Source organism: Tachyglossus aculeatus, chromosome 5 (assembly GCF_015852505.1).
Source record: "Tachyglossus aculeatus isolate mTacAcu1 chromosome 5, mTacAcu1.pri, whole genome shotgun sequence".
Classification (NCBI taxonomy): domain Eukaryota; kingdom Metazoa; phylum Chordata; class Mammalia; order Monotremata; family Tachyglossidae; genus Tachyglossus; species Tachyglossus aculeatus.
In genome coordinates this window covers 87,111,592-87,126,884 of record NC_052070.1, presented here as the reverse complement: position 1 = coordinate 87,126,884, position 15,293 = coordinate 87,111,592, and the positions used below count along the sequence as shown (strand labels likewise).

Below are 15,293 nucleotides of genomic sequence, written 5' to 3'. Positions count from 1 at the left end.
GAATAAAATAAATAGGATAGAAATGTACAAGTAAAATAAATAAATAAATAAATAGAGTAATAAATATGTACAACCATGAGAAGCAGCGTGGCGTAGTGGATACAGCTTGGGTCTCGGAGTCAGATTATGGGTTCTTATCCCAGCTCCGCCACTTGCCCGACGTGTGGGCTGGGCGAGTCGCTTCACTTCTCTGGGCCTCAGTTACCTCATCTGTAAAAAGGGGATTGAGACTGAGCCCCACGTGGGACAGGGACTGTCCAACCTGATTTGCTTATATCCACCTTGGCGCTTAGAACAGTGCCTGGCACGACAAACTGTGCCTCCGTTACCTCATCTATAAAATGGGGATTGACTGTGAGCCCCCCGTGGGACAACCTGGTCACCTTTTAACCTCCCCAGCGCTTAGAACAGTGCTTTGCACATAGTTAAGTGCTTAATAAATGCCATTATTATTATTATTAAACACCACAATTATTATGGGCAGGGGACGGGTCTCCTAATTCTGTTGTATTGTACTCTCCAAGCTTTTAGTACAGTGCCCTCTCTCTGCCCATCCGCCAAGCTAGCTCTCTTCCTCCCTTCAAGGCCCTACTGAGAGCTCACCTCCTCCAGGAGGCCTGCCCACACTGAGCCCCTTCCTTCCTCTCCCCCTCGTCCCCCTCTCCATCCCATCTTACCTCCTTCCCTTCCCCACAGCACCTGTATGTTTGTACATATTTATTACTCTATTTATTTTACTTGTACATATCTATTCTATTTATTTTATTCTGTTTGGTTTTGTTCTCTGTCTCCCCCTTTTAGACTGTGAGCCCACTGTTGGGTAGGGACTGTCTCTAAATGTTGCCAACTTGTACTTCCCAAGCGCTTAGTACAGTGCTCTGCACACAGTAAGCGCTCAATACGATTGATTGATTGCTCTGCACACAGAAAGCACTCAATTCATACCATGGACTGATTGAAGGCACATTCCTACCTAACACTCTGATAGCCGCTGTTGGGTAGGGACCGTCTCTATGTGTTGCCAGCTTGTACTTCCCAAGCGCTTAGTACAGTGCTCTGCACACAGTAAGTGCTCAATAAATACGATTGAATGAATGACTAGCTCCTTGTGGGCAGGGAACTTGGTTTACAGTTATCCTGTACCCTCCCAAGTATTTAGTACAGTGCTCTGCACACAGGAAGCACTCAATAAATACAACTGGATTGAGCGACTGATCCCACGTCCACGAAACCACAAAGCCAAGACAGCTCTGGCTTCTCTACAGCAGAACCCTCCTCTTCAGTCTGTGTCCAACCTGATTTGCTTGTATCCACCCAAGCGCTTAGTACAGCGCCTGGCACATAGCAAGAGCTTAACAAACACCACCACTATTATTGTTCAGTCCTCTCACGGTGACAACAACGTTCCCCGGCACTCGGGGGTGGGGGGACGGCACACTACTGTACAAACGAGGGCAGCAAAACGGTTAACCAGGATGCCAGGACTACAGATCTTGAAGAAAAGGTTGCCGTTAGGCCCCAAAAGTCAGTGAGAAGACAGCCTGGAGCTCAGAGCCTCTGGAAGGACGGGGCTGGGGATGGAGAGAAGCATTTTAATCGTGTACAGTTAGAGGTTCTCACTCGGGAGAAGAGAGGAGTATAAAAATTCTAACCGTAAGCACGTTTGTCTGAGAGGTAGAAGGAGGGATGGAGTAAAACACCAAAGTACATCACAGGGGTAGGAAGCTCTGATGGGTGCATGGAAGGAGGAGACAGAGAGGATATTTCTATTTTCCTTCTTGGGAACAAAGCCAACAGGAAGGAGAGTGACCACCATTATTTTTCCAAAATTGGGTTCTACCCCTGCTTCGGCCTTTCCCGCCACCCAGTCTCCATCAGATGTGAATATCTGCAGATTGATGATGACGAGCCAAAAGGACCAGAAAAACATAAATACAATAAATAGAGCGGGGAGGGCCCGTCCCCAGTCAGGTCTACGGAGCCACCGAGCCGACCACCACGTGCTGGGAGAGGGAGCCACAGGGCCCCTCCGGGCTTCACGGGGACGGGGGCAGAGACGGACAGTTCGGTCCGGAGACGCCTCCTGGTTCCTTGGCTGCTGGGGAACGGGACTCCTGGGCCCGAGGGCAGCTCCGGTACTGTCTCTGCTCCTCCCGACTCTTGGCTATCGCTGCTTGTGATCCAGGAGGGATTCAAAATCGGGGGAGCACACCAGCTTGTGTTTCACGTGGCCCAGGACGGTCATCTCACCCGTCCTGCTGTCCCCGATGCCCACGGACACCAGCTCCTGCCAAAGACCAGAAAGGGCGGTGTGAGGATTCAGCAGGGCGCCTCGCGCTGTGGGCTTCGCCGCTGTCCCCCCAGCCCATCTCCCCGGGGCGGCGGCCCGACCCCAGTGCCACCCCCGACCCACGGGCTCGGCCCGCTGGCCGGTACCTGCAGGAAGGAGCAGGGAGTGCCCATCGTGACGTCCAGGGTGACCTTGCCCAGAAGCAGCTGCACCTTCCCGGACTTGCGGATGAGCAGCTTTCCCACCTGGCCTTCTGACAGATCTCTCAGGGTACACACGTTTTCCACCAGCTTAGCCTCCTGGGGACAGAAGGGAAAGCGAGATATGAGGAAATACGCAGACTGACCTCAGTCTCCCATTTCCCTCCCCCAGTGCAACAACCCTTTTCCCCTCCCAATCCATCCACGGTATTTACTAAACGCTTATTATGTGCAGGGCACTGTTCTAAGCATTCGGGAGCGTACGCTGCAACGGAATTAGCAGGCACGTTTCCTGCCCATAACGGGTCAGGGGGAGAAACAACTCCCAAGTAATAACAGCTAAGTTAGGCAGGTCACTTGGGAGCTAATATTTCCAGAAGACTCTCATTCTCTCTCTCTCTCATTCTCTCCTATTTGTTAAGCACTTAATAATAATAATGGTAACGGTGGTATTTGTTAAGCGCTTACTATGTGCAAAGCACTGTTCTAAGCTCTGGGGAGGTTACAAGGCGATCAGGTTGTCCCACGGGGGGCTCACAGTCTTCATCCCCATTTTACAGATGAGGTAACTGAGGCACAGAGAAGTTAAGTGGCTTGCCCAAGGTCACACAGCTGACAAGCGGCGGAGCCAGAATTCGAACCCATAACCTCGGACTCCCAAGCCCGGGCTCTTTCCACTGAGCCACGCTGCTATGTGCCAGGCACCGTACCATGCGCTGGGTAGATCCAAGGTCACCAGGTCGGGTGTACACACGGGGCTCACGGTTTAAATTCCCATTGGACGTATCGGGTAACAGGCGCAGAGACGTCAAGTGACTTGTCCAAGGCCACGCAGCAGACAGTGGGCCGAGCCGGGATTAGAACTCAGGTCCTTCTGCCTCCCAAGCCGGACTCTGTCCACAGGGTCACGCTGCTTCTGATGCAGGGATTAGTTAGGTCCAAGTCAATGTGGCCCCATCGTTTTCCGCTTGCAGTCCCAGGCCCACCAACGGCTCCCTCCCCACTCCCCAATTCTCTCCCCCTTCTCCACTCCTTACCCGGTCCTTCTCCTGCTTTATCATCACCATCTGTCCGTCTTCGCCCTGCACCTCGGTCTTAACGGGCTTCACGTCCTGAGTTGGAGGCTGGCCGGGAAGCGAGTCCGGGAGCTGCAGGAAGAGTAACTCCTCCTCCTCCTTGGCCAGGCTCAACTCCTTAAGCAGCTCTGATACGGACACATCCCGAGGGAGTCCCGGCGCCTTCCTGGCGGCCTTAGGAGGCCCCTCTGCCCTGGTCTCTTCACCCTCATCTCGAGGTTCTTCCTTGACTGTGGCCCGAGCACGACATAAAGAGATTGCGGTTTTCCTGGAGTACAGCTGCACTTGCCCCACGCCCCCGCCCAACTCGGACTCTAAGGTCGCAGAGGTGGTGACAGGGAGAAGAGTCACCCTCGGATCCCCCCCGCTTCAGCCAGCAGACGGCCCGGGGAAGGCTCAACCGGACATTTTTTAAAAAAAATTTGACGGTATTTGTTAAGCCCTTACTCTTTTGCCAGGCATGAACTAAGCACCGGGCAAGACACAAGCTAATCAGGTTGGACACGATCCACATCGGGTTCAGAGTCTGAATTCCCATTTTACAGATGAGGTAAGAGACACAGAGAAGTTAAAGTGATTTCTGCAGGGTCACGCGGCAGTCAAGTGGCGGAGCTGGAATAAAGCCCAGGTCTTTCTAACTTCCAGGCCTGGGCTCTATCGACTGGACCATGCTGCTTCTCTTCGGAAAGGTTTCAGGCACGAAAATGCCAGCGAGGCAGAAGCAAGCACTGTAGCCAACGGGTCCTAAGGAGCATCTGAGATTTAACTAGCGCCTTTTTTAGGCTCCGTTTCCCGTGGCTGGCAGAGGGGGAGGGATCACAGCCTGGTCGTGCTGCTCGGGTAATGGGGAAAAAGCCCTCAAAAAACATGAACCGGGCTTTCCCCAACCCTGTTTTGGGTCCAGGAGGGAGGGGATTGTAAGCTCCCTGGGGGCAGTAGGTACCCAAATACTGAGGATCGTGACAGTGATGATGATGATAACGACGATCAGGATAGGAAGGAAAGGAAGAGGACCAGGATGCAGTCGGCGTGCAAGTCACCTCCGTGCTCACTTGGTTCATTGGCAAATGTGTAGCTACCCCCAGGGAGCATCATGAGTGTGACAACCGTAATGATGACGACGGCAGTATTTGTTAAGCGCTTACAATGCCCCAGGCACCGTACTAAGCACTGGGGTGGACACATGCGAAACTGGTTGGATATGGTCACTGTCCCTCACGGGGCCCAGTCTTCATCTCCATTTTACAGATGAGTTAAACTGCGGCCCGGGGAAGTGAAGCGACTCGCCCGAGGCCATACGGCAGACAAGCGGCAGAGCCGATTTGGACCCAGGTCCTTCTGACTCCCGGTCCCGCGCTCTTTCCACTAGGTCCCGCGCGTGACCCCATCTCCCGCCTCCCAGAACGAGGTTGGGGTTGGAGCTCCGGTCTCGAAGCTCGGCCGATTCGGATAAAAAGATCCAGGACCGCCTAGGGACGGCAGCTTGGGGGGCTCTGGGCCTGATGTGCCCGGGAAGTGTGGGAAGCCGGCGGGGGGCATCCGATACCTTTTACGGTGGGCGCATCCACCTCCATGTCCTCCTCTTTGGGGTTCCCCGGCGAGGCTTGGGCATCTGGCTCCTCGCCCTCCTCCTTAAACAGCCAGCCCGAGTGGGCCAGCGGCAGCTGCACGGGCTTGTTGCGAGTGTCGTTCTTCAAGCCGGGGTCATCCAAGAACTGCAAGAGGAAGAGGTGGAAGGGCGCTGGAAGCTGGCCAAGCAGAGGAGGACCTCCCCTCGCCCCGACCCGGAAAATGAATTCCAATCTGTTTCCCTCTCCAAGGGCTGAGCCTACAGAGGATCCACTGCTAACCAGGATCTCTTCCCCGAGAGTGAGCGCTCTCCCACCCTACACCTGAGAAGCAGGATGGCGCACTGGATAGTCGGAAGGTCAGGGGGTCTGATCTGAGTTCTTCTCCGGGCCTCGGTTACCTCATTTGTAAATGGGGATTGAGACTTGAGTCCCACGTGGGACAGCGACTGGGATCCACCCCAGCGCTCAACACAGTGCCTGGCACATAGGAAGCGCTTCACAAATACCACAATTACTACCGCTCCTTGCTACATACGTCGTCCTTCTCTAGCATGCGCAGGATCTGTTTGGTCTCTTCGTCGGTCTCCCTCTTCTCCTTTTTGATGTTGATGATATGGGATGGGCCAAAGTCCGGCACGTCCACCGTCTTATCCCAGCTGCCTGGAGGGAGACGGGAGAACGCCGAGCCCGGTCACGAAGGGGAAGCCGTCCGGGGGGAGGCAACCTAGGATGCTCTCTCCTCCGGCACGCTTCCCGGGGCTTTGCATCCATCAATCAGTCGTATTTATTGAGCGCTTACTGTGTGCAGAGCGCTTGGGAAGTCCAAGTCGGCAACATATAGAGACGGTCCCTACCCGACGGTGGGCTCACAGTCTAGGAGAACCCAAGGGAGGTCATCGAGGCCTCCTCCCACCCGCCGCCGCCCTCGGCACCTTTCTTCTTCATCATCTCCGCGGGCCCCTGCTCAAAGATGGAGTGGGACTGGATCACCTCCGGCCGACCCCGTCCCCGTCCGTGGCCATCGCGCTGGCGGTCTCGGTCCCTCTCTCGCTTCTCCTTTTTGACCGAGGTGTCCTCCTTGGGCCTAGAGGGAGGGCGAGGGGCCGAGGGTGAAAGTCTGCCCTCAAAGGCGGAGGAACCTCTGCCCACCTACAACCCGGGGACTCCATCATCTTGGAGTGACGAGAGCCAGAACCGTCACCTCCCAAGCAGTGGCATTTAATGAGCGCTCACTATGTGCAGGGCGCTGTCCTAGAGTGCTTGGGCAAGCACACCACACCCAGAGCGGGTCGAGACGACTTCACCCGGGGCCGTCGGGCGGTAGCGGGGTACAGCGGTCTTCTCTCGTTTCTTAGTATTTGCTGAAAAGCAGCGCTTTTGAATTTGTTCCCCTCACTGAATTATTTCTGGGGTCGAGCGCAGGGGGCTACTGCACTGAGACGGACCCACAGTATAATAATAATAATCATGACGGCATTTGTTAAGCGCTTACTATGTGCATAATAATAATAATAATGATGATGGCATTTGTTAAGCGCTTACTATGTGCAAAGCACTGTTCTTAGCGCTGGGAGGGATAAAGTGTGATCAGGTTGTCCCACGTGGGGCTCACAGTCTTAACCCCCATTTTTACAGATGAGGGAACTCAGGCTCAGAGAAGTGACTTGCCTGAGGTCACACAGCAGACTTGTGGTGGAGCCGGGATTCGAACCCATGACCTCCGACTCCAAAGCCCGGGCTCTTTCCGCTGAGCCACGCGGCGTGGGTAATGCACAGGCGTGGGAGTCAGAAGGTCATGGGTTCCAATCCTGACTCCGCCACCTGTCTGCTGTGTGGCCTTGGGCGGGTCACTTCACTTCTCTGGCCCTCCGTTACCTCATCTGTAAAATGGGGAGTAAGTTGTGAGCCCCATGTGGGACAGGGACTGTGTTCCATCCAATTTGCTTATATCCACCCCGGTGCTTAGTACAATGCCTGGCAATCAATCAATCAATCGTATTTATTGAGCGCTTACTGTGTGCAGAGCACTGTACTAAGCGCTTGGGAAGTACAAGTTGGCAACATATAGAGACAGTCCCTACCCAACAGTGGGCTCACAGTCTAAAAGGGGTCACAAAGCTCTTAAATACCACAATTTATTCTTGTTACTATGATTAATAATAATGATTTTAGGAGCCCTTTCACTTGCAAAGCACAGCACACAAACACCGAGAGGTGTTGGAGCAGCAGCGTGGCTCGGTGAAAAGAGCCTGGGCTTTGGAGTCAGAAGTCGTGGGTTCAAATCCTGCTCAGCCGTCAGCTGTGTGACTGGGCAAGTCACTTAACTTCTCTGTGCCTCAGTTACCTCAATTGTAAAATGGGGATAAAGACTGTAAGCCCTCTGTGGGACAACCTGATCACCTTGTAAGCTCCCCAGCGCCTAGAACGGTGCTTTGCACATAGTAAGCGCTTAACAAATGCCATCATCATTATTATTATTATTATTATTGGAGCCACCTCTGTGGGACAACCTGATCACCTTGCAACCTCCCCAGCGCTTAGTGCTTTGCACATAGTAAGCGCTTAACAAATGCCATCATCATTATTATTATTATTGGAGCCACCTCTGTGGGACACCCTGATCACCTTGTAACCTCCCCAGCGCTTAAAACAGTGCTTTGCACATAGTAAGCGCTTAATAAATGCCATCATCATTATTATTATTATTATTATTATTGTTATTATTATTATTATTATTATTATTGGAGCCACTCTCAGAAGCCTCGGGATCCCAAGAGCCCGGAAATAAGCAAAGCAAATCACACCCAAAGGCTACCCAAGAAAGTCCCGCCACTTACTCTTCCTTGATCTTCCGACTAATGATGTTGGGAGTGAAGGTTTTCTGAAAATAAAACACAACAGGGTCACTGACTTGAGAAGTAACACCTGCAAAATACGGAGTAACACCACCACCACAGCAGCAGCAGCGTGGCTTAGCGGAAAGAGCCCGGGCTTGGGTTCGAATCCCGGCTCCGCCACTTGTCAGCTGCGTGACTCTGGGCAAGTCACTTCGCTTCTCCGGGCCTCAGCTCCCTCATCTGTAAAATGGGGATTAAGACCGTGAGCCCCCCGTGGGGCAACTTAATCACCTTCTATCCTTCCCCAGCGCCTAGAATGGTGCTTTGCACATAGTAAGCGCTCAACAAATCAATCAATCGTATTTACTGAGCGCTTACTGTGTGCAGAGCACTGTAGTAAGCGCTTGGGAAGTACAAATTGGCAACATATAGAGCCGGTCCCTACCCAACAGTGGGCTCACAGTCTAAAAGGGAGAGATAGAGAACAAAACCAAACATACTAACAAAATAAAATAAATAGAAAAGATATATACAAGCAAAACAAACAAATAAATAAATAAATAAATGCCATTATTATTATTATTATTAAGTGTTTATCAGGTGGCCTTTTCCATCTGTTCCCCTCCCGCGATGGAGATTTTTCCAAAGGGGACTGAAACCACCCAATCTCTCAAGGGACAATCGCAGAACGGGGAATTTAGGAGTCCTAAAAGCGGCGTTCTTCTCGCTGGAGTCCTCTTCTGTCTCCAGAAGAGGAGACAGAAGCAACGCGGTCGAATGGGTAGATCACAGGCCCTGGGTGGCGGGGACCTGGGTTCTAATCCTGCCTCCTCCACCTGCCTGCCACGTGACCGTGTCACTTCGCTCCTCGGACGCCTCATCTATAAAACGGGGACTGAGACCGTAGGCGGCACGTGGATCAGGGACAGTGCCCAACCTTGACTGGCTTGGATAATAATAATAATGATAATGGTGGTATTTATTGAGCGCTTACTATGTGCAAAGCACTGTTCTAAGCGCTAGGGGAGGTTACGATAATAATAATAATGATGATGGCGTTTATTAAGCGCTTACTATGTGCAAAGCACTGTTCTAAGTGCTAGGGGAGGTTACAATAATAATAATAATGATGATGGTGTTTATTAAGCTCTTACTATGTGCAAAGCACTGTTCTAAGTGCTAGGGGAGGTTACAATACTACTAATAATAATAATGATGGCATTTATTAAGCGCTTACTATGTGCAAAGCACTGTTCTAAGCACTAGGGGAGGTTACAATAATAATAATTATGATGATGGCATTTATTAAGCGCTTACTTTGTGCAAAGCACTGCTCTAAGCCCTAGGGGAGGTTACAATAATAATAATAATGATGATAGTGTTTATTAAGCTCTTACTATGTGCAAAGCACTGTTCTAAGTGCTAGGGGAGGTTACAATACTACTACTAATAATAATGATGGCATTTATTAAGCGCTTACTATGTGCAAAGCTCTGTTCTAAGTGCTAGGGGAGGTTACAATAATAATAATAACAATAATGATGGCATGTATTAAGTGTTTACTATGTGCAAAGCTCGGTTCTAAGCTCCAGGGGAGGTTACAATAACAATAATGATGGCAATTATTAAGCGCTTACTATGTGCAAAGCACTGTTCTAAGTGCTAGGGGAGGTTACAATAATAATAATAATAATGATGGCATTTATTAAGCGCTTACTATGTGCAAAGCACTGTTCTAAGTGCTAGGGGAGGTTACAATAATAATAATTATGAGATGGCATTTATTAAGCGCTTACTATGTGCAAAGCTCTGTTCTAAGTGCTAAGGGAGGTTATAATAATAATAATAACAATAATGATGGCATGTATTAAGTGCTTACTATGTGCAAAGCTCGGTTCTAAGCTCTAGGGGAGGTTACAATAACAATAATGATGGCAATTATTAAGCGCTTACTATGTGCAAAGCACTGTTCTAAGTGCTAGGGGAGGTTACAATAATAATAATAATAATGATGGCATTTATTAAGCGCTTACTATGTGCAAAGCACTGTTCTAAGCACTAGGGGAGGTTACAATAATAATAATGATGGCATTTATTAAGTGCTTACTATGCACAAAGCACTGTTCTAAGTGCTAGGGGAGGTTACAATAATAATAATAATAATAATGATGGCATTTATTAAGCGCTTATTATGTGCAAAGCACTGTACTAAGCGCTAGGGGAGGTTACAATAATAATAATAATAATGGCATTTATTAAGCGCTTACTACGTGCAAAGCACTGTTGTAAGCGCTGGGGAGGTTACAATAATAATAATAATAATGATGACATTTATTAAGCACTTACTATGTGCAAAGCACTGTTCTAAGCGCTAGGGGAGGTTACAATAATAATAATAATAATGGCATTTATTAAGCACTTACTATGTGCAAAGCACTGTTCTAAGCGCTAGGGGAGGTTACAATAATAATAATAATAATGATGACATTTATTAAGCACTTACTATGTGCAAAGCACTGTTCTAAGCGCTAGGGGAGGTTACAATAATAATAATAATAATAATGATGACATTTATTAAGCACTTACTATGTGCAAAGCACTGTTCTAAGCGCTAGGGGAAGTTCCAATAATAATAATAATAATGATGGCATTTATTAAGCGCTTACTATGTGCAAAGCACTGTTCTAAGCGCTAGGGGAGGTTACAAGGTGACCAGGTTTTCCCACGGGGGCTCACAGTCTTAATCCCCATTTTACAGATGAAGTAATTGAGGCCCAGAGAAGTGAAGTGACTTGCCCAATGTCACCCAGCTGACAAGTGGCGGAGCCGGGATTTGAACCCATGACCTCTGACTCCAAAGCCCATGCTCTTTCCACTGAGCCACGCTGCTTCTATAATAATAATGATGGTATTGTTAAGCGCTTACTATGTGCAAAGCACTGTTCTAAGCGCTGGGGAGGTTACAAGGGGATCAGGTTGTCCCCAGGGGGGATCACAGTCTTCATCCCCATTTTCCAGATGAGGGAACTGAGGTCCAGAGAAGCGAAGTGACTTGCCCAAAGTCCCACAGCTGACAAGTGGCAGAGCCGGGATTTGAACCCATGACCTCGGACTCCAAAGCCCGTTGCTCTTTCCACTGAGCCACGCTTGGCTCTACCCCAGCGTCTAGTACAGGGGAAGCAGCGTGGCTTTAGTAGAAAGAGCCCGGGCTTGGGAGTCAGAGTCATGGGTTCTAATCCCGGCTCCGCCACCTGGCAGCTGTGGGACTTTGGGCAAGTCACTTCCCTTCCAGCACTGAGAACAGTGCTTTGCACATAGTAAGCGCTTAATTAATGCCGTTATTATTATTCTCTGGGCCTCAGTTCCCTCATCTGTAAAATGGGGATTGAGACTGTGCGCCCCACGTGGGACAACCTGATCACCTTGTGTCTGCCCCAGTGTTTAGAACAGTGCTTGGCACATAGTAAACGCTTAACACAGGACGGCGGGACCGAGACATATGTGGGGGGGCCCTGGAAGCGGCGTGGCAGCCCGTCTCGACCCGGGCCCCATTAATTAATTAATTAATTCATTCATTCATTCATTCATTCAATCGTATTTATTGAGCGCTTCCTGTGTGCAGAGCACTGTACTAAGCGCTTGGGAAGTCCAAGTTGGCAGCATCTAGAGACGGTCCCTACCCACCAGCGGGCTCACAGTCTAGAAGGGGGAGGCAGACAACAAAACCAAACATATTAACAAAATAAAATAAATAGAATAAGTATGTACAAATAAAATAGAGTAGTAAATACGGACAAACATATATACATATGGTCATTCATTCTTTCAATCGTATTTATTGAGCACTTACTGTGTGCAGAGCACTGTACTAAGCGCCTGGGAAGTACAGATCGGTAACACAGAGACGGTCCCTACCCAACAGCGGGCTCACAGTCTAGAAGGGGGAGGCAGACAACAAAACCAAACATATTAACAAAATAAAATAAATAGAATAAGTATGTACAAATAAAATAGAGTAGTAAATACGTGCAAACATGTATACATATGGTCATTCATTCATTCAATCGTATTTATTGAGCGCTTACTGTGTGCAGAGCACTGTACTAAGCGCTTGGGAAGTCCAAGTTGGCACCATAGAGAGACGGTCCCTACCCAACAGCGGGCTCACAGTCTAGAAGGGGGAGACAGACAACAAAACCAAACATATTAACAAAATAAAAATATGTACAAATAAAATAGAGTAGTAAATACGTACAAACATGTATACTTATATTCATTCATTCGTATCTATTAAGCGCATCCAATTGTATTTATTGAGCGCTTACTGTGTGCAGAGCACTGTACTAAGTGCCTGGGAAGTACAGATCGGTAACACAGACGGTCCCTACCCACCAGTGGGCTCACAGTCTAGAAGGGGGAGGCAGACAACAAAACCAAACATATTAACAAAATAAAATAAATAGAATAAGTATGTACAAATAAAATAGCGTAGTAAATATGTACAAACATATATACATATTGTCATTCATTCATTCAATCGTATTTATTGTGTGCAGAGCACTGTACTAAGCGCTTGGGAAGTCCAAGTTGGCAACACAGAGAGACGGTCCCTACCCAACAGTGGGCTCGCAGTCTAGAAGGGGGAGACAGACAACAAAACCAAACATATTAACAAAATAAAAATAAATACGCACAAATAAAATAGAGTAGTAAATGCGTACAAACATCTATACTTATATTCATTCATTCATTCGTATCTATTAAGCGCATTCAATCGTATTTATTGAGCGCTTACTGTGTGCAGAGCACTGTACTAAGCGCCTGGGAAGTACAGATCGGTAACACAGAGACGGTCCCTACCCAACAGCGGGCTCACAGTCTAGAAGGGGGAGGCAGACAACAAAACCAAACATATTAACAAAATAAAATAAATAGAATAAATATGCACAAGTAGAATAAATAGAGTAATAAATATGTACAAACATATATACTTATATTCATTCATTCATTCATTCGTATCTATTAAGCGCATTCAATCGTATTTATTGAGCGCTTACTGTGTGCAGAGCACTGTACTAAGCGCCTGGGAAGTACAAGACGGCAGTCAATCGCCTTTGGCGCGAGTGCCTACTGTGTGCAGAGCACTTAGAACAATCAATCGTATGTACTGAGCGCTTCCTGTGTGCAGAGCACTGTACTAAGCACCTGGGAAGTACAAGACGGCAGTCAATCGTCTTTAGCGCGCATACTGGGTGCAGAGCACTTAGAACTGAGAAGCAGCGTGGCTCAGTGGAAAGAGCCCGGGCTTTGGAGTCCGAGGTCATGGGTTCGAATCCCGGCCCCACCACAAGTCCGCTGTGTGACCTTGGGCAAGTCACTTCATTTCTCTGAGCCTCAGTTCCCTCCTCTGTAAAAATGGGGATGAAGACTGGGAGCCCCACGTGGGACAACTCGATCACACTGTATCCCCCCCGCCCAGTGCTTAGAACAGTGCTTGGCACATAGTAAGCGCTTAACAAATGCCATTATTATTATTACTGTGTGCAGAGCACTGTACTAAGCGCCTGGGATGTACAAGACGGCAGTCAATCGTCTTTAGCGCGAGCGCCTACTGTGTGCAGAACAGTTAGAACAATCAATCGTATTTATTGAGCGCTTACTGCGTGCAGGGCACTGTACTAAGCGCCTGGGAAGTACAAGACGGCAGTCAATCGTCTTTAGCGCGAGCGCCTACTGTGTGCAGAGCACTTACAACAATCAATCAATCGTATTTATTGGGCGCTTACTGTGTGCGGAGTACTGTACTAAGCGCCTGGGAAGTACAAGATGGCAGTGAATCGTCTTTAGCGCGAGTGCCTACTGTGTGCAGAGCACTTAGAACAATCAATCAATCAATCAGTCGTATTTACTGAGCGCTTACTGTATGCACAGCACTGTACTAAGCGCCTGGGATGTACAAGACGGCAGTCAATCGTCTTTAGCGCGAGCGCCTACTGTGTGCAGAGCACTGAGAACAATCAATCGTATGTATTGAGCGCTTACTGTGTGCAGAGCACTGTACTGAGCGCTTGGGAAGTACAAATTGGCAACATAGAGAGACGGTCCCTACCCAACAGCGGGCTCAGTGCTGTGCACAGAGCATCATCACCATCAATCGTATTTATTGAGCGCTCACTGCGTGCAGAGCACTGTACTAAGCGCTTGGGAAGTACAAGAGACAGTCCCTACCCAACAGCGGGCTCCCAGTCTAAAAGGGGGAGACAGAGAACAAAACCGGACCCCTTCCTTCCTCTCCCCCCTCTCCATCCCCCCATCTTACCTCCTTCCCTTCCCCACAGCACCTGTATATACGGATATATGGTTGTACATATTTATTACTCTATTTATTTATTTTACCTGTACATTTCTATCCTATTTTATTTTGTCGGTAGGTTTGGTTCTGTTCTCTGTCTCCCCCTTTTAGACTGTGAGCCCGCTGTCGGGTAGGGCCTGTCTCTATGTGTTGCCAACTTGTACTTCCCAAGCGCTTAGTGCAGTGCTCTGCACACAGTAAGCGCTCAATAAATACGATTGATTGATTGATCAACAAAATAAAATCAATAGAATAGATAGGTACAAGTAAAATAAATAGAGGAATAAATATGTACAAACATACATACAGGGGCTGTGGGGAAGGGAAGGAGGTAAGGGCAGGCGCTTAGTAAATCAATCAATCGTATTTATTGAGCGCTTACTATGTGCAGAGCACTGTACTAAGCGCTTAAATGCAGTAAATGCGGTCGCCGTGATGAGTGTGGTTAGTGAGCGGGTCCCCCGCTGGTGGAGGATCAGTTTACCTTCTTGACCCCTCCGAGGGTGAGGTCGCGGGAGCGGATGGAGGGCAGGCGGCCGGGGGGGAGGGACGGGGCCGGGCGGCGGACGAAGGCCGGGCGGACCAGGCCGGGGGCAGGGGCAGGGGCAGGGGCGGGGGCATCCCCGCCACAGCTGCCCTCCGACATCTTGGGGGGGCACTGGGGGAAACACCACCACCACTACCTCGATGGACGCCACCGGCCGCCCGGGCCTCCCCCATTAACCCCGCCCACGCCCCCGATGGCCGCCTCAGCGCCGACCGGAAGTGGGCCCGGCCGCCATCTTCCTAAAGAGCAGGCCTTTCTAGACTGCGAGCCCGTTGTCGGGTGGGGGACCGTCCCTGTTGCCCACTTAGACGTCCCAAACGCTTAGTACAGTGTTCTAAACATAGTCAGCGCTCCATCCAGACGATGGAATTAATAAGTGAATGCAGGACCCGGTCGCCATCTTAGTAAAGGGCGGGCCCT

At 49.4% G+C, this 15,293-nt stretch overlaps 1 protein-coding gene across 1 annotated transcript; it reads right to left on the bottom strand.

The window, feature by feature from the left end:
- Positions 1 to 1,578: 1,578 nt before the first annotated feature.
- On the bottom strand, positions 1,579 to 14,972 carry POLR3D (RNA polymerase III subunit D). The gene is made up of 8 exons (XM_038747342.1): positions 14,811 to 14,972; positions 7,975 to 8,018; positions 6,070 to 6,221; positions 5,673 to 5,797; positions 5,113 to 5,281; positions 3,528 to 3,796; positions 2,437 to 2,589; positions 1,579 to 2,287 (listed from the first exon to the last, which is right to left on the bottom strand). The coding sequence occupies exons 1-8, from the start codon at positions 14,970 to 14,972 to the stop codon at positions 2,165 to 2,167; spliced, it is 1,197 nt and encodes a 398-aa protein (XP_038603270.1). The 3' UTR covers positions 1,579 to 2,164.
- Positions 14,973 to 15,293: the final 321 nt, after the last annotated feature.